General features: G+C 31.7%; 4 protein-coding genes across 4 annotated transcripts; 3 read left to right on the forward strand and 1 right to left on the reverse strand.

Moving 5' to 3' along the window:
- Positions 1 to 6,592: 6,592 nt before the first annotated feature.
- Positions 6,593 to 8,883, forward strand: HELRODRAFT_158645 (hypothetical protein; the record flags this gene model as incomplete). The annotated part of the gene is made up of 2 exons (XM_009010653.1): positions 6,593 to 6,659; positions 8,345 to 8,883. The coding sequence occupies 2 exons, from the start codon at positions 6,593 to 6,595 to the stop codon at positions 8,881 to 8,883; spliced, it is 606 nt and encodes a 201-aa protein (XP_009008901.1).
- HELRODRAFT_62217 (hypothetical protein) lies at positions 8,884 to 9,132 on the forward strand (the record flags this gene model as incomplete). The annotated part of the gene is made up of 1 exon (XM_009010654.1): positions 8,884 to 9,132. A coding segment is annotated over one exon (249 nt), but the record flags the coding sequence as incomplete, so codon positions are not given.
- A 7,156-nt stretch (positions 9,133 to 16,288) lies between these two features.
- HELRODRAFT_158646 (hypothetical protein) lies at positions 16,289 to 16,708 on the reverse strand (the record flags this gene model as incomplete). The annotated part of the gene is made up of 1 exon (XM_009010655.1): positions 16,289 to 16,708. One exon carries the CDS (start codon positions 16,706 to 16,708, stop codon positions 16,289 to 16,291), a length of 420 nt encoding a protein of 139 aa, XP_009008903.1.
- A 5,038-nt stretch (positions 16,709 to 21,746) lies between these two features.
- Positions 21,747 to 22,454, forward strand: HELRODRAFT_62237 (hypothetical protein; the record flags this gene model as incomplete). The annotated part of the gene is made up of 1 exon (XM_009010656.1): positions 21,747 to 22,454. A coding segment is annotated over one exon (708 nt), but the record flags the coding sequence as incomplete, so codon positions are not given.
- Positions 22,455 to 23,489: the final 1,035 nt, after the last annotated feature.

Here is a 23,489-nt window from a genome sequence, read left to right on the forward strand (position 1 = left end):
TTTCATTCTGTTAAGTTTTTGGGTATTAATATTTCATCCAAATTATTTTGGTTATCTCACATAAAGCTTGTTTCATGTAAATTATCCAAAAATTTAGGTTTAATTTATCGCTTAAGGTTTAAAGTTCCGAGGTTCAATATGTTAACTCTATATAACTCTCTCATTTTGCCTTATTTGACTTATTGCATTTCTATTTGGGGTTCAGCTCCTAAATGTAATCTTCATTTATTGACATTAGCTCAAAACTTTTTCATTCGTATTTATTTTAATTTACATAAAATTGATCATATTATTCCATATTTTCATTTAGCTAATATTCGTAGTATTAATCAGTTATATATTGGTTGTCTTCTACTTCTTTTCTTTAAAATATCTAAATTAAATTTCTGTCAATCGTTCTATAATGAACTTGCTGCTTTTAAGAATACAAGACGTGAAATCTTACGTCATAATCCTGATTTCTACTTCTTTACGCCTAGATCTAATTTTTTCCTTAACTCAGCGTTATCTTCATCAATGCATCTTTGGGATTCCTTACTGGATAATGCTAAAGCATCTCTTTCGCTGGGTCTTTTTAAAGCATCAATTTTAAAGCTCATATTGTCTAACCATTTTACGGCATGCTAATTTCAATTTTTATTTATTAAATTATCCTTTGTTGAATATTTCTGTTTAATTTTGTTTATTCTTTAAAAAAAATTTGAAATTCACTTTGTATTGTCTTTTGATTTCTATGCACAGTATTAGTTAAGGTGATCTACACATACATATGTATCTTGATCTCCGGTGCTTTTGCCGAATAAAATTCTGTTCAAATTCAAATATACGATTATTTAAATCAACTTTGTCTAAATTATGCATGATTTTAAACAACTCAATCAAATCTTCTCTTTTTTTCTTTCTACCAAGGTTGTTAATCCTAATTTTTTAAAACGAACTTCATAAGCTAGGTTTCTTATAAATGGTACCTACTTTATTGTTCAGTGCTGGACTTTTTCGATTACCTCGCTATCACCCTTTTGATCTGGGAACGAAACTGATACTGCAAACTCCAACAGTGGACGAATGAAAGCTAGGTATAAATTACGAAGCAACTTATAATCAAATTTCCCAAAAAGATTTTTTTATTCGACCAAGCATTTTGTTTGCTTTGTTTGATGCTGTGATGACCTGATTTTTCCATTTTAAGTTATTTGAAAAAAATCACTCCAAGATCTCTCTCGGATTCAGATTCAGCAAGAAGTATTCCATTTATATACAGTGGACATTTTTTATTACTTGATCCGTAGTGCATAACAGTGCATTTTTCAATGTTGAACCGTAGAAGCCAGTCTTGCGTTCATTTAAATGCCTTATTCAAAACAGATTGAAGTTCGACTACATCTTATCTGACGATATTGCTCTCATGATTTTGGTATCATCTGCAAAAAGTTTTCTTGTATATTTTCAGTTTTGTTGGTAAGTCATTGATGTAGAGAATGAAGAGTAGATGACCAATAACAGAGCCCTGAGGAACACCACTAAAAATTTCAGCTCAGTCAGAAAATATAAATAGTTTAACCTTGAACAGTTTTTTGCCTTTTGTTTTTAAGAAACGATTCAATCCATTTATATGCAAATCCATTTATTTTTTGAGCATTTAATTATAGCTAATAATTTTTTTGTGGAACAGTATCAAATGCCTTGGCAAAATCAAGCAGGACTACATTCACTGGAATAGAATTATCCAAATTATAGGAAATAAAATCAAGAGTTTTAAAGTTATAGTATTATTATACAGTTCTAAGCAGCAATCAACAATTGTGATCGACCAAGCCTATCAGAATTTCAATCAGGTGTCAATAATTTGTTTTTAACATTTTCTATGGCCTCTGAAGAGAAGTTAACACAGTCAGTACAAAATTCTCCTACAAGGTCATGTCAACATGATATTATATTTACTCCCGTATTAAAAACGTTTATAAAACTATTTGCTCCATTTTTGGAAAGCCTGATTAACAGAAGTATGAATGAGGACCAATTTTCCTCTGTCTGCAGAAACATAATCTGGATAAAAATGATGTTGGAAATTACAGATCAATTACAAATTTGTCTTTCCTATCCAAAATTATCGAACGTGTGGTGGCCAGGCAAACACTCAGTTACTTGATAAATAACGATCTATTGCCAAAATAAATTTTTAACTCTGTTCAGACATGTTATACAGATTTAATGTGCATGTGCGTGTGCATTCTACTGAAACAGCCCTCTTACAAGTTTTTTCAGAAGTGTACAACGTTATTGATGAACAAAATGTGTCAATGCTAGTCTTTCTCGATATGTCATCCGCATTTGATTGCGTATTCGCAATATACTTTTAACAAGACCACGTTTCAGTTTTGGATATTCTGGTGCTTTTCTGGAGTGGTTTAAGCAGTATCTGGTAGGTAGATCACAACGGGTATCATTCGGTGGTAAATTGTCTGAGATTAATGTTGTGTTGTCTGGTGTGCCACAAGGTTTGGCTCCAAAGATAATAGAATTATTTGGTTTTTCATGTCATGCTTTTGCAAACGACTTACAAATTATTGTTATGAACAAACAAGATTCAGACAAGCAAACAAATCCGAATTGGACAAATTGATCAAATGTTTGTCTGAGGTCAATATATGGATGCAAAACAACGGTTTAAAAATAAACCAAAACAAGACGGTTTTTTACAAATAAGAACACGGCAACAACTCTCAAGGATAAATATAAATTCAATAACTATTTATGATGAGGTCATCCCATTTTGTCAGACACATTTTGTTAACCTTGGTTTTACAATTGATTCAAGTTTGTCAATGAAACAACACATCAAAAAAGTCTTAGCCTAGCGCATGTTTCAAACCAGGAAAATCAAGCAAATTCGACAATCCTTAGACACATCTACATTACAGACGTTGATTGGTGCATTTGCGCACATGAGTCGATTATTGCAAAATTTTGTTTTATGACTTGTCTGATCGCTCCATGGCGGTACTACAATCGATACAAAATCAAGCGACAAAAGTTGTTGTTGGAGCTCTAAAATATGACCATGTGTCTCCAATATTGAAAGTACTTCATTGGCTATACTCGTCTACATGTCTATCAACGGTCTAGTTCCATCATATTTGTCTGACAGGTTTATAAACGAGTTTCAAAAGCTTCTGGAGCACATTTAAGATCTGATGTCTCAAACCTGTTGTTGATCCCAACCACGACTCTCCGTGTAGGCTCTCGTAATATTGCTGTTTCTGGACGAACTGTTTGGAACAACCTGCCTGCTTCTCTCAGAAATCCGGACCCAAACCTGCGTGATTTTAAGAAGAAACTGAAAACTTATTTATTTTTATTATAATGCATTAATGATAAATTCTTTTTGTTTAGGTGACATGTTCTATATATTATTTTTATTTTTGTTATATCGCATTGATTACTTTTTCTATTCAATGCAAAATTGTAATTTTATTTCTGTACAATGCATAATTATTCTTTTTTTGTTATTTCAATTATGTTATGTAAAGTTAGAGAGCGCTTTTGAGATTTTTGAAATTAGCGCTTCATAAATATTTCAATTATGGTAATAATAATAATCGCATGGATGCTTGAATAACGATTCTAATTTAATTGTAGTGGCTGTACACATCCAGGCGCAAAGGCTGCGTTGAAACTCGAACCGCGACGCAAATAATAAAACTCACCAACCAAACAAAATCAAAATTGGTTTTCTTTATTTCTAAGTTTAAAAACAACTTGTGAAGTTATATAGAATTAAGGTTTAAAAACATCATGTTCCTGCACTTGTCGCAAAAAAATTATTTTCACTAAATTTTACAAATTATTTTTGATTAAATTATTATGATCATTATCAACATTGGGCATAAATTTTGTGTAAAAATATTTTGCGAAATTATCTGAATGCTATAAATCAAAAACCTTTTTGAACGGCAACATTATGTATGCGTTCAAAATTTTTTTTAACGAGCTATCTTTATAATGACTTCGTTCATCGTCATATCCTCACCACGCAACATCGGCAAATGTTGAATCCATCCTCATCACAACACAAACTCGATCAACCAATCGATTCAATGTAGAGAGAAATATATTGTTAGAGGCGCAAAAAAGCAGACAATACTTTCTGCAACTCTCTTCTTTTTCTTCCTCCTCCTCATTTTTTCCATTAAGTTTTTTATTATCGTTTTACATAACTTCGTCAGTTTTCAATATACACTTGTTATAGTAACTTTTTTCCTTTTTTTTTACACAGAATCATTATTGCCTATAGTATAGTCGGTTAGCGTTGCTGGTTCAATGGTTATATAGTGAAAAAATGACTTTTCTATCTTTAATCAGTCACAATCCCAACCACAACCTCCAACCCCAGCATTCCAATCAAGAATTTTTCGTTAAGTAAAATATCTTTATAAATTTTTCAACAACAATTGTCAAATAATCAAAATTAACTTCTATTTATAACCAGCTGGAAGATCCACATTCTTTCACTCAATGCCTTCTTCGGGAATTTCTCTAATTGTAGCCTTTTATTCATTTTATTTGCAAAGCGTAACATACAGCCATGGAATGCTAATGAATAAGAAAGTTTTATTATTATGCACATATGTAGAATCGAAGCATACAGAGGGATGTGAGCGTACAAATTAACATAACATAACATAGTTTATTCACAGGAACCAAAAAAAGTTTAGAAGAAAGATTGTGGATGGCCCACCCTAAGTAAATTTTACATGAATTGTACACAAGAAATATATATTAATACATTACATATATTTAGTAATGTTACATTTGACAAATAAAAGTTGAAAAATTCTTGTTAAATCAAAATTATATAACACCAAATTGAAAATAAATGTGAACAAATTCCAATAATTAACGATATCGATATCGGGTTCAAGAAATGATAGAGGTTATCTCAGCTTATTTTTGGATAGATGCAGATCTGTAATATTTTTAATGTTTCTGTGTACAAAGTTTTGCAAAATTTTAAGATCTAGGATTTTAATACTAGTCGTTATAAGTTTTAGACATGGATAAGATGTGTATAACATGGATATGGCAGACGCGTTATATATCAATATATATATACATTGTTCATATATATATAATATCAAGGTAAATCTAACAAATATAAGTTGAAAAGTGAGTTTAAATTAAAGTAAACAATCAGTTTTTAGCCAGTTGTTTAGTTGCTTTTTTGTCAATTTATTGACATTTAATTACAAAAATGTGTCTATAGTAAGACATTTGATCGCAAAAAATCAATAAAATGTCAATTACTACGAAAAAATGTTTAATGTTTACGCGTTTAATTCTATAGAACTAAGCAAAATTATTAGGCAGGTAACAATTCTTATGCCATATCCATTATATCCGTGGTTTTAGATGTGTTTTATAAGAGTAAATGACAGATGTGTCTCGTGTTTATGGTTTAAACGGATTCACTATAACTATAAAATTTATATATACATCTTGTTTATATATATATATATATATATATATATATATATATATATATATATATATATATATATATATATCTAAGGATTTGTGGAGCGCCCCTATTGAATAACTTCAGAAGCGCTAGCTTCGCGCGAGAGTGTCACAACAAATAATGTTTTAAACGTTTCTTGAAAACATGTCGGCTCGGGTTGTTGAATTTTTTCAAATTTACAAGTAGTGAGTTTTTGATTTTTGCAGACAAAATAAAAAATCTTCTCTTTCCAAAACGAGACGAATTGAATCTAGGAAGCATAAGATTACCATTATCGCAGGATCTTAGTCGACTCCGATTTGCAATTTCGGAAACTAACTGTAGTTGTTCCCACAGATAAGTTGGAGCGTCATCAGCAAGCAGTGGCGGATCTAACGCTTAGCAGACTGAGCAGCTGCTAGGGGCCCCGGACGGCTAAGGGGCCCCGTGTACAAATTTATCCCTCAAACAATACTTCAAATAAATTTTCCAATATAATGAAATTTCAAAATTTGAAAAAAAATCATAAAATTTTAAATAATATTTGTTGTTAATAGAAAGGGGGCCCCGTAAAAAAAAGTATTTTATAAAAATAACTGAAATTAGTTTTGAAATATAATGAAATTATTAAAAAATTCTTTAAATTACTATGCTAAATTCAACGTTAATAAGCGTTTTCAAACATTTGCAGTCTACAGTAATATGCTTGAAAACAATCTGTCATTCGTTTTATTCACTGCCGTGATATTTCTTCGGACATCCCTACTTTTCTGTCTTTAATATCGTATCGTTGTTTTGTTGTTGAAAGCGCGTGTTTTTTTTTTAAAGTATTGTGGTCAAATAATTAAAACGTTATTCAGTTGTCTGTTTTTTTTCTTTTATTTCAAGAACTTAAATGGTAAACATTTTTATTTACTTTTGATATAAATTCATTAAATGAATTTCATTTTAATTAATTACAAATGGCTTTTATAATTAATTGAATTGTTTCAATATTAAAATTCAAAATTGGCAGATAGATGGTATTAAAACGTAATTATATTTTAATAATTAATTAATTAATATAATAAAAACGACTTCTTTCATAGTACAAAAATGAAAAGACATCAAAGTGGAGCGGGAAAAAGAAAAAAAATTTTAAAAATCCAGGAATTTGTTGAAAGTCAGAAAAATGCATTTTATAAATATTTGTTAGTAAATAGCAGTTACCTGTGCCATCAACATCTTCTTTTGAACCTTGTCACAGACCAATAAGTGTTGAAAAAAGGGAAGAAGAAAGAGAAAGTGAACATCAGGTTGATGGAAAAAATTGTGAGATAACAGAAGACAGAAAATCCAGATAAATTGTATAATAAGAAAAATGAAGAAATTAATGATATAGCCTTATGGCCAGCCAGTTTGTCTGATTCATTTATTGACTATATTTTAAAAAATAAACCAGAAAATATAGGAAATATAGAAAACTTAAAATCGGTGTTTAAAGAACAAAATATGATGTTTACTACAGCAGAGGGCTCTCTATTGATCATTTTTATAGAAAAAAATCAAACGGAGTTTTGGAAAAAAGAACATGGCTGGTATTTTCCGAAACTAGCAAGTGCGTTTATTGTTACCCTTGCAAACTTTTCTCCAAGAAAAAGTCCAAATTAATAACTGGCTTTGAAAATTGGAGATCAATAACAGTTGTTTTATCAGACCATGAAATTTCAAAAGAACACATGTCATCTATGTTCACTCTGTACAAAAGATCAACTGCTTTGAGCAGAATTGATGCTCAACTTTTTAGGAAAGAGAAAAAGAAGAGTATTATTGGAGAGAAGTTTTAAAAAGGATTGTTTCAACAATACAGTTATTAAGCCGCTTAGGATTAGGATTTCGCGGTCATGATGAAAGTAAAAATTCCAATAGAAAAGGAAATTATTTGACCTGTTCGGAATATTTAAGTGAATATGATGAATTTTTAAAATTACATTTACAAAAATATGCAAACCAAGGACGGGGTCATGCAAGTTATTTATCTTATATTTGTGACGAATTTGTAGGCCTCATTGGCAATCAAGTAAGGGCTGAAATAATTGAAGAAATTAAATCGGCAACTTATTACGGTATAATTATTGACTCCACTCCTGATATTGCTCATGTTGACCAACTTACTTTTGTGATAAGATATGTTTCATTTTCTGGTAAGATAAAGGATCGATTTTTAGGGTTCGTTCCTATAGATAAGCACAACTCTTCATACTTGGATAAAAAAGTTTTAGAAACTTTAATGAAATTTGTCCTAGATATTAAAAACTGTCGAGGTCAATCTTTTGACAACGCTTCGAACATGTCAGGAAAGTACTCAGGTTTACAAGCACGTATTAAAGAACATAGTCCGAGTGCGGTTTTTATTCCTTGTGTTAACCATTCATTGAATTTAGTTGGAAATTTTGGTGCTGAGAGCTGTAACACCGCGGTTCAATATTTCATGTTTTTGCAAAAGCTATTTACATTTTTTTCATCATCAACTCATCGCTGGAAAATGCTGAACAGCAAAATAGATGTTGATCAGTCTCTCTCGTTAAAAAGGGTATCAGATACAAGATGGTCAGCAAGAGCTGATGCCGTTTAGCTTTAAAACTGAAATATACAATAATAAAAGAAACGTTAACTGACCTATGCAATGAACAGGATGAAAAACCTATCACTATAGTTGAAGCAACATCACTACTTAAAAAAATGAATAAATACGAAACCGCTCTTACGACTGTTATTTGGAATTGCAAAGAATAAATTCTACCAGTAAGTCACTGCAATCAATAGAATGTGAATTATTTAAAGGATCAATACTACTTAAATCATTAGACAGTTTTATTGAGAATTTCAGAAATGATTATGAAAAAGTTATGACAGAAGCAACCGATTTATCAGGATTACAATCTTTTAGTGAGGAAGATGAAGTAACTTTTAACAGAAGAAAAAGAAATGCGTTTTTTGATGAAAATAAAGAAGAGTATAAATTTACAACTAGAGATAATTTTAAAATCAATACATTTAATGTCATATGCGATAGTATTAAAACACAATTGCTACAAAGAGTTCAAAAATATGAGGTTGTTTTGGAACATTTTCGTATATTTCTTGATTGGAATTTGTCAGAAGAAAAAAAACAAAAACCATTGAAAGAATTGAAAAATATTTACAGAAATGACATTGATGCTTGTAATTTGGAAGATGAACTAAACCATTTTTTATTTTTTTTGAAGGAAAATGTGGACGCCATTATGAATAAGCCAGATAATTCAAGTAATAACAAAGATTTATCCTTTGAAAGAATGTATAAAGCCGCTAAAAAAATGTCATGCACATTTCCCAATATTGAAATATTATTGAATTTTTTTTAAACTATTCCTTTATCTGATGCATCTGGTGAAAGATCTTTTTCTGTTTTGAAAAGAATTAAAAACCATTTGAGGAGTACAATGGGGGAACAAAAATTAAATAATTTAGCTGTTTTGTATATAGAACAAGAAATAATGAATAGTGTTGACATGCCAAAATTATTGATGAATTTGCAAGAAGTAAAGCTAGGAAGAAATTTATTTGAAAAAAATGTTGTTTGTCGATTATTATTTTCCAATGATCTCTTTTAATCTTCTTTTCGAATTACATTATTGTCAAACATATTTTTTTGACTATTTGGAAATTCTGTATTTTTTTTTAAATATTTGTATTTGACCAAATTTTAATCTATGAAGCACATCACAAATAGCATGAAGTCTGAAATGGCGCTCGACAAAAATATTTGCAATGATTGTATCCCAGGAAGGGTGTTCACCATAGGAAAAAGACAAACCCAAAACACTAAGCACTGGAAGAGCCTTAAATGAACGCGGACACGTTCCATAATATATATATAATATATATATATGTATATATATATATATATGTGTGTGTGTGTGTGTGTGTGTGTGGGTGTGTGTGTGTGTTGTGTTTGTAAATAAAAGGAATTTGAACATTTAATTTGAATAATTCAGTGTTTAATATTTTAAAAATTTCGCACTTAATATATTAATGTTTGTAACAAATCTGTCGACAAAATATATTCAAATTCGTTAAAAGTTGTTTTTAGTTCAAAGATGTATATTGCCTACACAGTTATAAGTTGGAAATAATTGAAAGTTAAAAAGCCTCTCCACGGCACACTAAGTTTGGGGCCCCAAATTTTTTTCTGCTTAGGGCCCCCGCTTGACTTAATCCGCTACTGCCTGCAAGACAATTTCTGTCTAGAAGAGCTAGTTAGAAAACGATTCTTTCTGGCATGCGGAGCCAGTGTAAATCATCCCTGGTGTATGATGAAATTGAATCGAATTTCGAATAACCCACAACAAGTCTCAAACAGAACAAACTGCAAATCACAAAGAGATGAGTTGACACCAAACAATGAATCTTATTCTGTGGAGTTGGTAGAAACATCGCTGGCAGAGTTGACTAATATGCTTTTCAAATGAAAAATGAGGATCCAGTATGACTTCGAGATTCGTTACTGGATTTTTGTGGTCATTTAAACGGATGAGGCCATGCGGCGTTCCCATCCACAAATATTGAATTTTTTTGACATTGAGTTTAATCATGTTAGATGACATCTAGCGACCAACCAAGTCTACTGCGTTCGACACGGCAGAGGAGACTTGAAGTGATGAGTCAAGTAGTCCAAATCCATAAAGTTGAATATCATCAGCGTATAGGTGACAGCCAAGGCCGACTGCTTTTACAACGTTGACGATATCTGCAGTGTACATAATGTATAGCAAAGGACCAAGTACTGAACCTTGTGGTACATCGCAGATTAATTCTGAAAAAGCCGTGTCCAGACCACCTCAATCAACGCTGACAACTTGAGACCTGTCTGCTAGGTAGGACTGGAACCACCTGAGAGCAATTTTACCAATATCAAATGAGGTAGAAAGACGCTTCAATCTTCTGGTAAACTGTGTTGAAAGTAGCAATGATATGTTATGCCATTAATTACTGACAGCAATGATATGTTATCAGCATCAATAGCTTTACAGACTTCTGAAACCACCTTCAAGATCGCTGTCTCAGTTGAATGTGCTCGAAGAAAACCTGATTGAACTTTTGGAAGTAGTGAGTTTTTGTTCAGGTAAGCGAGGAGCTGGCGAGCGACAATTATTTCAATTGTATTGGATACAAAGGTAAGGTTCAAAATAGGTCTGTAATTGGCCGAGACGTTGTTCGCTAGACCAGGTTAATCTTCAACAACGGATTAACTACTGCAATCTTTTGGGACCTGGGTAACGTTGATGTTTGCAACATTTATTGACCAGGTTAGATAAAAATGGCAAAAGCGTATCAACAAATTTCACCAAGAGAAGTGTGTTGGAATAGGGTCGAGGCAGCATGTTTTACTTGAACAAGACAAAATACTCTCAAACTGGTGGAAACGGTTATCGATCGACCTGAATTCTAGCGGATCATATATATATATATAATATATATATATATAATATATATATATATAATATATATAATATATATATATAATATATATAATATATATATATATATATATGTTTATATATATATATATAGCTTTTGTAAGTGTACGATTTCTAATGGTAATTTTGTAATTATTATCCAGTTTATTAAAAGTAATTAGTTATTAAAGTTGGTGTTCATAAATAAAAAAAATTTTGGCTCTGAACTCAAGAAACTTGAGAATGATTTACTTTCAACCGTTAGAAAAATAGAAAAATTAAAAAGGATGTTAACTAACGCGAAACATCCTGTGATTTTTATCAATAATTGCATTTCTAACAGTCTTAATCTCATATATATATATATGTATATATATATATATATATATATATATGTATATATATATATATTGTATCTCTGACAAAAACTATATCTGATGTCGGCTCGTGGCTGGGTCAAAGTAAGCTAAAGTTGAATCAGACTAAGACTCAGTTCTTGTTGGCTGGTACATGGCAACAGACGTCAGCGGTTGAGCCTTACTCGATTAACATCAGTATGACTGATATAAGTTTCGGTAAAACGGCCACCAATTTTAGAATTGTGATGTTCTCTCGTATGACAATGGGTCCACAAGTCAGTCTATGGGTTAAAAAATGTTCCTACTACGTCAGTTACGCCAAGTCACAAAACCGGTAGATAGAGATACAATGACATTATTAGTACATGCTTTCGTCAACTCTAGATTGGTTTTTTGTAACAATCTTCTATATGATATAGCTTATAAATTGTTGTCTAAACTTCAGATGGCTCAGAACCAGGCTGTTAGAATGATATTCCGCAAAAATTTGATCGTGCATCACCAAATCTAAAGGAGTTGCATTGGCTGCGTGTTAAACAAAGAATCATGTTCAAGTTGGATGTAATGGTATTTAAAAGCTTGAATGGTTTGGCACCAAAATATTTAGAAGATAAATGTTTTAGAGTTTTATCTATGTCATTACATGAGCGTCTAAGGTCTGCTGCTTCAAACACGCAGAAAACAGCAATAGAGATTTTGCAGTTGCTTGGCCTATTTTTTGGAACAGCCTACATATCGAATTATGTATATCTGGGTTATCATTAGCTAAGTTTAGAAAACGTCTAAAGACATACCTATTTGGTAACTCTTAGTTATCTCCACAGATGATGGCTTTGCTTTCAACATGCATTATACGAGAAGAGCGCTAATGATAAGCAATTATAATTGGCGCTATATAAACACAAAATTTGATTTGATATATACATATATATATATATATATATATATAGTATATATATATATATATATAGTGTTTCTGTTTATTTTTAATGGCCAAATAAGCTACGCTTCTGGTCTTAATAATATATATAATATATGTATAATGTATATATAATATAAACAAAGATTAAAAAAACTAAAAACATGTACACATAGCTGAGAATTACATGCACGTATTCCCATCTTAGATTACTAAGAGTAATTATTTCAAGTTTTTTCAATTTTCGATATTTTTTTTTAGATTTAATTACTTTATTTAAAAAAAAATAAAATATGAAGCAACAAGACACGTTTGAAGCACTCTAACTTTTTCCAGTTTAAAAACATTCAACCGCACTCATCAACCGAATTTTCTTAAGCCAGTTTACTCAGATTATAACGATTGCAATGTGTGGAACGCTGGCTGAGGCAGCGTAACTCAGCTGATGAACTTAGAATAAATATTTTTCCGGAGAGAAGAATGATTAAAACGAAATGTCTAGTCAATATAGAAAAACCTGGAAAATAACTATGTTGTTGTGAATTTTTATTTCCAGAAAAAATGATTTTGTCTCTTTTTTGCTGATTAAACAATTATGCCAACATGTAAAACTGAACATTATATTAAAATAAAACAAATCCACTAAACAAAATTATGTATATGGAATAAATTAAATTATTTTGTCACCCATTAAAGAAAAAATAATTTTTTGAATATTGCATGACTCCATAGAACAGGTATTTAAAAGCTTCCCTATATAATTATATATGTTATAATGCTAAGGTTTATTCAATTGATGTTTTTAATCATATAATTTATGGGAATGAGTTTTATGAAACTAAAAATAAGCTAAGCAGCGCATTATCCTATATTTTGTGAAATAAATTTTTTGATATAATGACAATGCAATTAAATAAAATTTTGGTTTTTTGATGCAAAATTGATGTTTCAAATGAGATTTTCATTTTTTATAATTTTTCTAATGTTGAAAAATTGAAAATATAATCAATGAAATGACTATTTATATTTGTGTTGTAAATGGGAATGCGCTTCATTATTTGACTTGAATTCTGTTAGAAAGACATTGAATAGAAAGTTTCATTTGTCAAAAATAAATAAATATTTATCTATTTATTTATTTGTTTGATCAGTGTCATGAAGTGACAATTTATTCCAATGTTGAAAAATTATTTATTTGTTTATACATTTATTATATGACTGTAAAACCATGGCTGATCTTTTTTTGAATGCTCTATCCAACTGATTAATTTATTGATTAATTGTTTGATTTTTTTACTTAGACTAATGTTGTTCTAAAATATAAGTTGAAAGCTGCAAAACAAGTTGAACCGATCCTTGCCCAAATTATTTGCTGTGATGAGTTGTTGATGAATTCTTTGCTTTTATTGTTTTAATAAATTGTTCCAGCAAATTGTTTCTATAAGATTTTGCAGTAAATAGCAGCAAGAAGCAAACAGCCACCAATTTTTTACATCATTCAACGAGCCAATCTATTAATCTCGCTCCAGATCTACAAATACTACATTGCATTCGTCTTCATAATAAGCATTGACCGCGTTCATCATTTCGTCACCATCAGCGTCATCACTGACGTCACCATTGAAATCATCGACATCATCATATCATCATCTTACAAAAGAATAGCACCACTGTAAAAATTGAATATGTTTATTGAAATAATAGATCGAGTTTTTCGTCTGTTTGTTTGTGGGCATGTATGTGTTCCTTTGTTATGAAAAAAGTATTTAAAACGAAGCTGCACAAACACTTTACTTTAATTTTAGGAGATCAAATTGTGTAGAAACATTTAATAACTAATGGAGGTCGAACGAAAAAAGTAGGCAGGGACAGAAAAAAGAAACACCGGCGCCAGTGTTTGAGTGATTGAACGCTAACATGATCCGGCAGTCTCCTTTCTATATATATATATATATATATATGTGTATATATACATATATATATATATATATATATATATATGCACATATATATATATATATATATATATTTACAATATTTTATAAATTCTGCCGAAGCCGAAGGTTAGCATTTGTAGGCAGTTTACAAATTTATAAAGGACTTCGGATAGTTTTACTGTCGATTTAGACCATCGCGCAATCTCTGAGTTGTGGATATTTTCATTTACTGATTTGACCAGAGCTGCTTGACACTGCAGTATCGACAGATGGCTCAGGTCCTTCTGATGATGTTGTCGTTTGAGAGCTTCAAGTGCCTGCTTAATATCAACATTCTCCGAAATGAGATTGTCAACCTTTCTGTAAGTGTTACATGTTTCGTTCCAGAGAGATTTTATTTCATCGCTGGCGTTTCGTTTAAAGTAACCACGGAGTTTCATCTTTGCCATTTCAGCATGACACTTTAGCGATTTTACGTTGAGGCCTCCAGATTTTTAGGGCAGAGATAACATTTCTGCGACGCAGCTGCTTACTGGCATGGTCAGCCAATCTCTTACGGTCTCTGTTATCAGACGGTCTAATGTATTTTCTATCCATGTCAATGAAATGTCGTAAATACGAAGTTCAAATATTAATTGGGATGGAACAAATCGTCTTAAAATTTCAAGTTTCCACTGGACGGATGTATCCAATTCATCCATCGTATGTAGTATTTGTTTTAGTTTATTATGTAATAACTCCATTTCTTTTGCGTTCCTACAATCGAAGTCATAAATTTTTCCCAAATATGTAAAATGATCATTGATGTTGATCTGAGGAATCGTCTCGTTATCAATTGTTAATTTTGGTAAAAATTGTTCATATCTTTCGTCGATTTTTCGCATCCCAAATGTACAACATTTATCTATTCTCATCCTTATACCCGTCGATCGGCACCAAGCTAGATTGAGATCAATCAGTTTTGGGCTCCCTCTGTGCTGTTTGCAATGATTGCTATATCGTCAGCAAATTGGAGCCAAAGCTCGTGACTTCAGGCTAGCAGTTGGTCCCCAAATGTATCCGCATTGTTGGTAATATTTTTGCTGTAATACTTCCATTAGAGGATTGAAGCATAAGGGGGAGCTGGGATCGCCCTGCAGTACTCCACGTTTCACCGGAATGGGTGGAATTAAATTATTACACACAGATACAGTAATGGAGTAATCAACATATATTGATCTAATCAAATTGCTCACTTGGTCCGGGATATGGTGATGTTGAAGAACTGATGAAATGAGATCATGACTAACTTCACCAAACGCATTTCTTAAGTCCAGAAGAGTAGCAATGATAGTTCTCTAGTGCTTCTTTGCGTCTCTCAGTAGATGTGACAATAAATGGGTGTGTTCAGCTACACCGTCTACTTTTGGGTAGAAACCTTTTTGGATTGTTTTATTGATGATGTAATTCATTTCGAGATATTTGTATAATCTATTGTTGACAAATGTTGAAAATATTTTATAGAGAACTAGTTAAAGCGTTATTGGTCTGAAGTTTGCTAGATCGCTGGCGTCACCTTTTTTGTGAATCAATATCGAATCTGTACTGGCTTGCGATTGGTGGTCTGTGTGGCGACAATCTGTTGAAATTTTTCTCGATGAATATTGCTTTTCAGCTTCCACGTTATGATTCTCCGAGGCATTTGTTTAGACTTATGTTTTGACAGTTCGACAACCAGGTCTGCCACAAGGAGTCTATGATGGGCGACACATGATTCGCCAGGTATAACTTTGACGTTTTTGAACAGCCTTCGGCTGATGGTCCACTTTTGTATGTTATGATGTTCCAACATCTTTCTAAAATATGTGTTCAGTAAACAAAACCCGTGACTTTCAGCAAACTTAAGGATGCGGTTGCCATTTTCATTCCGTTTTCCATAGCCAAAACCATCTGTTTTCTCTCCAACGTGGCCATTGAGATCGCCTCCAATCAGGATTGTTTCAGATTTTGGTATTGTTAAGATGGTGTCAGATAATGCAGCCCAGAAGTCATTTTTCATCTCTTCTGAATCGCCTGTTTGTGGTGCGTATGCAGAAAAATAATCATTGTTTGCTTTTCTATGCGAAGCTTGATCCACATGAGACGTAAATTAATCCTTTTAATATCAGTACTTCTTGGGCTAGCGGTTCTCTGACAAAAATTCCAGCACCATTTTTGGCCGTCTTTTGACCATTCCAGAATAGTTTATATTTTTCTTTGTCTGAGTTGACATGACAGACACCATTCGATTTCCATCGGGTTTCCTGAAGGCAGCAAATGTCAATCCTTCTACGCTCGAGCATTTCTGCAATTTCCATGCTGCGGCCAGTCAGTGATCCAACATTGAGCGTTCCAAGTCTAAGTACCATAAAGGGGTCATTCTGAGTTTTTCTGCAACATCCCTCCGCTATTGCATACTTCCCAGGGATTCTTGGCACCCCTTGACCACTTAAGGCCTGCTGGGGACTAGGGGCCGTTGTTTTTCTTTGTGATGGCATAAGAGTAATTTGGGGAAAGTTTATACATCCGGACACCCATCCTGACGACAATCACCAGTTATAAGCGAAGAGCCTAGCCTTTTGCTCAAAAGCACGCAAGACAGCGTGGATGCAGTTTTATGTCATGCCCAGGACGTATATATAATGCACTGAAGATGTAATTATATATTTCATTTCATTTTATATATATATATTTTTTATTTCATATATATATATATTTTTCATTTTCAAAGTTTATTCATAATCAACAACATATCAAATAAGTGAATAAAAGTTATGAAGTTGAATATGCGGAGACCGAATAAGATTGTATGTCTTGTGGAGGCCACCGCAGGTAGATATATGAATAGTTAATGAAATTAAATAAGGAAAATAACTGAGGCAAAAAGATAATAGAAGATAAATAAGTAAATGTTCGTGTCATACATATATAGACATATAAATATGTAAATGTTCGTTCAGTACATATATAAACACTCAAATATTTAACCATTCATAAAGATCATTCATCCGCATCATTTGTTCTAACGTATTCTTATCATAGTATTAGGTGGTGGAGTCGAGATCCAGTGTCAATAAAAAAAGCACCGAATTTTGACTTGAAATGTTGTAAGTTTATGATGGCTCTTAAATGGGGAGGTACAAGTTCTTTCCAAATTTTAGGACCAGTTATTTTTATGCTTGTCTGGATTAATTTGAGGCGAGTTTTGTAGATATAGAAGAGAGGGGTGTCTAGTGAGTTACTTAATGTGTAGAAGTTGATAAAGTGAGGTGGGAGAAGATTGTTGATAAATTTAAAAACGAATAAAGCAGAGTAGTAAAGATAGATGAAGTTAAGTGGTAAAATTTTTTTGCTAGGAAGAAGGGTTTAGTATGAAAATCGGGTTTGAGGTTAAAAATTAAACGTATGATCTTTTTTGGAAGAGTATTAAATTATTCAGGTTGTCTTTTGGACTATTTCCCCATAGTGTGATGCAGTAGGTTAGATAAGGGTAGATGAATGTGTAATAAAGCGTGTGTAGAGCAGAAAGAGAGAGTTTTTATTTGATTTTGTAAAAGATGCCTATGAGTTTGTTGATTTTGTCTGAGGTAGTTTGTAGGTGAGAATACCGTGAGAGATTTTCTGTGATGGTGATTCCAAGGAATTTGGTTGACAGGGTGCGGTTTATAGGAACGTCATTAATTAATAGGTTTAGGTTAGGAGCTTGGTTGGTGAGTATTTTTGGGCCAAAAGTAATGTATGCACATTTCGAATAATTTATGATTATTTTGTTAATGGATAACCAGATGGAGTCAGACCAAGCAATAATTGAAGAAAGACATAGAGATAGATTATAAAGAACACTATTGAGATTAGATGGAGGAAAAGAAGTATAAACATAAGAATCATTAGCATATAGATGACTAGAGAAAGAAAAGTTATTAATAATACGAAGTAGTTCAGAGGTATAGAGTATAAATAGAAGAGGGCCAAGGATAGAATCCTGAGGTACCCCTAAAGTGAGAGTAAAGGAGTTAGAAGTAGAATTATTGAGAACAACAGAAAAAAACGATTACAGAGATAAGAAGAAAACCAAAATATACAAGAATCAGTAGTATTAAAAGAAAGATGTAACAGCATCAAGAGAATCGTATAATCAAAGTATCAAAAGCAGAGGAAAAGTCAAGAGCACGAGGAAGAGTGCTATTGCCACTAGCTGCCAATTGAACTGCTTACATTTTCAGGCGCTACTAAAGTTCCGGATTTATATCAATTTTCATGTAAAAAATGATTACTAACAGGAAAATCAAATACTATTTTCGCGATGACTGCCGTGAGCCATATTTTCGACATCAATGTTTTGTCCCGAGAAGAACATTTTTGTAAGCCTGAGTTTCACAGATCGTTTTTTCGAAATAAATGAGGATGCAAACATAAACAGATGAGAGCACATTTTTAAAAATAATTACGTTAAATTTTATTATTTCTAATAACTTTTAATAAATTCTGTTAAATCCTAATATTTTTGCTAAATTCTCTAATAAAATGTTTAAAAGTTTGTAAAAAATGTAAAATTTCAAACTATAACGTAATAAATAAAATAATAAAAAACTAAAAAAGCAACAACAAATGATGATTAATTCATTTAAAAATTTTCAGCAAAAATAGTTAATGTGTTCGTAAACATTCTTTTCGAAATTTATGAAATTGGACCATTAGATCAGATAAGATCACGCAAACTCATTTGAAGTGCTATGCAACTAGAACTCACAGGAAGACAGGAAGTGAAACATTAACTCGCTTGCGATACACTAATGTTGAATACAGCACCCGATATCTTCATCAGCTTTCAACATCATCATCATCACCCAACATCATTATCATCAGCCAGCATCATCATCCAACATCATCGTTCAACGGCATCACCAGCCAAAACCATCATCATTGATATACAGATTTTTTATAGTTATTAAATGTAATTATACATCAACTGACAAATAATATTGTAACAACAATGCAAGAAATTTAAACAGAAGTTCATAAAAACACTGATTGAAAAATTCAATTACAACACTGAGAAGAGTTAAAAAACATTCCATGCTAACCATCTTGCAGTTAAATCAAAATAATTGAAAAAACCAATCAGCATTGCAGTACATTTCTATAAATAAAACAATTTTAAACAACATACAAATTGTGCTGAGCGTGAAAGTATTTAAACATAACGCATCGTCATTATGCTTTTTAAAGTATTTTTCCTATTTTTTTAAGTCTTTTCATTTCAGTTTTACAAACGTAGATTTTGTTAAAATAGCAACGACAATATAGTTAACAAAAGTTTAATTACAACGTGTGGATTCCATTTCAAACAATGTTACAAATTATATTTAAAAGTTATACGACTTTATAGAATAATTTACTATAATTTAATTTCAATCGGAGAAATATGTACATATTCAAATAATTTACAATGTAATACTTTTTATTTAGCAACCTGATACTCTCTCTACATGAGCGCAACTAAACATTTTTGAGAGAGTACTAAATCTTCACTTTGAGACTTTTCATTTTCTGTTTCTTTCACATTTTTTCCACAATTTTCCTATTTAAAAAAAAACGTTTCTTTACCAAAATTTACAAAACCTTATTGTTGAGGAGGGCTGAGACTGTTAACATTATCCCAACTTCAAAGCTTCCACTTCCTTTTTGAAAAGCGCTATCTCACTAATTAAAGTTAAAACAAAAAAATTTTGAATGGCATTTTAAGGAAAGAAGAATTCAGTTACATTTGCAGACTGAAGCATTAATAAATTCAATAAATCATCATTAGTTTTGAAAAAAAGTTGTACCGTAACGTTTATGTTGATAGCTTAAAATTTTAAGGGTAATACAAAACATTTCCCTTGCATTTAAAACAATTTTGTTTTATTCTCCAAAAATGTAAACGATGATACAATTCAATAAATTGATAATTTTTAAAATTTGAAACTGGGTTATTACTAAAAAATGAGCTTACAGTTTCATGGAACTAAAAATTTTGACGTATGTGTATGAATAATGAAATTACAAAACAGTTTAAAAAAAGGAATTAAGACAATAGCACAAAGAGTTTGTAAACTTATTTTTTTAAAAAGCATTTTGAATAATGCTTTCCACAAAGCAAACAAATGTTATTTTAGTGACCCTATTAAGTGCCCTCAGCATTGAAACAAACATCATATGAAATCAACAAACAAACAAACAAACAAAAAATTCATCACAAACAAATCAAAGTTGAAAAGTAAAAATTTAAAAAACAATAACAAAAGGTAAATGAAGGAATTATATATATTAAAATGTTAGAATTAAACTGTAAAAATATTTAATCACAAATTTATTAATTAAAACCAAAGAAAGAAAGCTAGAGAGCAGAAGGGTTATGAGATGAAAATAGTAGAAACCTACATTAGATATTGGCTTGAGAGCAGCAGGGTTATGAGATGAAAACATTAGAAATCTACATTAGATATTAGTATTTTATAAAATGCCCCCGGAATCGATCCCCGCCTCACCACAACGCGATATCAGGTACCACGTCTTCTTGAAGGGCCAGCTGAAACAGACATAACTGAGCATTAGCCTATTACAGATCCGTTTTATTCGGGTTTCAATGAATAAAGGAGACTTAAGAATATGAATTCCTGTTAATAAAAATAATTTGGTTTGACCATGAAAAAGAGAGCTTTGTATTTTTGTTTAGTGTTACGGTCTGGATCATTCAATTATATTTTATAGCTTAACAAATGCTTATTAAAATGATTTTTGTTTCGGCTTTTATTAATTTTCTTGATGATTTTACTTGTAGAATTATTAAAAATTCTTTTTTCATTGCTATTGCGTTTTACAAACGATTAAAAAATCATCAGATCGTTTGAGTCTAATAATTTATTTAGATGCAAATACATTTTAGTCATATAGAAACAATGCATCTAATGAAGAATAACCGAGCTTGCTTATTTATTCAGAAACTGATGCGGTTCCCTGTAATAATTCTTTACATCTCATGAGCAAATATTTAATTAATATAAATTATTGCTAAGAAAAAATTTACAAATATAAATTTATACAATCTCGTTCACAAGCACATATGCACGCATATCAAATAAGTGAATGTTATATATTTGATAGCTTATGTAACTGTACGTATATTGTGGAGGCTTGTGTTATAAAAAAAATTCCATTGACCAAACGAAATGCTGATCAGTTCACAACGAGATGCTTCGCTACTTTAGTTTTTTTTAATTATTTTTGATAATTATTGATAAGTTTTACTTGAAGTTTTAATCCAAGCTAAATTTTTAATAATTTTATTTTAATATTTTTGTACGGCTTCGCAAAAAATCTATCCTCGTTACAACTACTCATAATAATTTATTGTAATCATTAAACTTTTTAATAATTGAAAGTTAGTCAATAAAATGTTGTAGACTAATTAATATTAAAAAGTTATTAATGCATGTTGGTACATCGATTGTGAGCGTTAGCATCGCTGTCACAGATTCGCATTTCTTTGATTCGATGAACTCCGATAATAATGAGAGTTTTAACCTCACCACCACAAAACCGTCGACAAATATTCCTTATTACGGATTAGCCCTTACAGTAATACTTGCAACGATTGCTGGCATCATGAGTATCGTCACCATCGCAGGCAATGTTGTTGTTCTGATGAGTTTCTTGCTAGAAAGAAGCATCAGACAACCGCCCAACTACTTCATCGCTTCGTTGGCAGTGTCCGATCTCCTCATTGGAGCCGTATCGATCCCGTTTTATGCGGCATATCTTCTGGCTGGTCAACGATGGTTGATCGGAGAATTTCTCTGCGATCTTTGGCTTTCCATAGATTATAGTGCGTGTTTGTGTTCTATATACACGGTGTTTTGTATTACAGTCGATAGATTTTGCTCCGTGAAAATTCCCGCAAAATACAGAGCATGGAGAACAGGAAGAAAAGTTTTGATAATAATTATTGTAATTTGGACTTTTCCTGTGGTGGTGTTTTTCACTTCAATATTTGGTTGGCAGTATTTTACTGGAAAGCGAGATCTGAAGGAGGGTGAATGTGAAGTACAGTACTTGAAAAATGCTGTTTTTAATTCGCTCTTACAAATTGGCTATTTCTGGGTAACTATTGTCATTATGATTGGATTATATGTAGGAATATATATGGTTGTATTAGGTTTACAAAAAAAATCTGAAGAGAAACGCAAAAAAATAGCAAATTTGGTTGCTACTGTATCTCGAACTAAATCTCAAATTCAACCATTGTTAAAAAATAGTGATGTATATGATACCAACAAAAATAAAACTGTGAAAGCTGACGTTTTAAAACAATCAAACACAAAAGATAAAATTGAAAGTCAAGAATTATCAAATGTCAAATCAGAAATGGCTCGATTAGATTGTTTTGAACACGAATGTCTGAATGTTACAAAGTATTTCTGCGGCCAAACATCAAATAACTCAAATAGTTTAATTATTAAAATAGATGAATCAAATGCCGAAAATAAAATTAACTCTCCCAAACCCCATTTTCCAAGTTTAAATTTTGAAAAGATGTCTACTCGCAATGGTACGCAGTATCGACTGAAACAACGTAGATGGAGCAAGTCAAACAAACTGGCTCGTCCGCTAGGAACTACTTCGCCTGGCCACGGCGAATTCGTGAAAAGTGACACAGCGGAAACCAACTTGAGTGCATTGTGCACAACCCCGCCAACCAAGTCTGAATGCATTTCGTATGGTGTTGCTAACAACATCAATGAACACACTCATTTAAAAAATCAGTCAAGTAAAAAACACGAACGCCCAGTTAAAAACATCTTTTGCAACCGTGTTGAAAATTTAGATCAACGATCATACGAAAAAGTAAGCAGACAAATTTCTGTCACAACAGAAGACGAATCTGATTGTGATTTGTTGCATGATGATAACAAGAATTCGTCAATTCCGTATGATAATTCAAAGCCAGTATATCAGATATGCAATTTTGACAAAATAAACTCGAAACACTTTTTCTATCAAGGTGCAAATAATAATTCTCTTGATGAAAATAATCAGAAAGATGATGAATATGAAAGTGATTTTAGTCGAAATGAAACAAAGAATGTTACCAAGGATGATGCAATACATTCCAACTTTATTAAAAAGTCATCGTTGGGAGAAGGCTTTCACGATAAAGAGGTGACTTCAAAAGTTAATGACATCAATAGAAATCTTCAACATACTCGAGGAAACTTTGAAAAAATTCTTTCGCCAACG

Source organism: Helobdella robusta, assembly GCF_000326865.2.
Source record: "Helobdella robusta unplaced genomic scaffold HELROscaffold_1, whole genome shotgun sequence".
Classification (NCBI taxonomy): Eukaryota; Metazoa; Annelida; class Clitellata; order Rhynchobdellida; family Glossiphoniidae; genus Helobdella; species Helobdella robusta.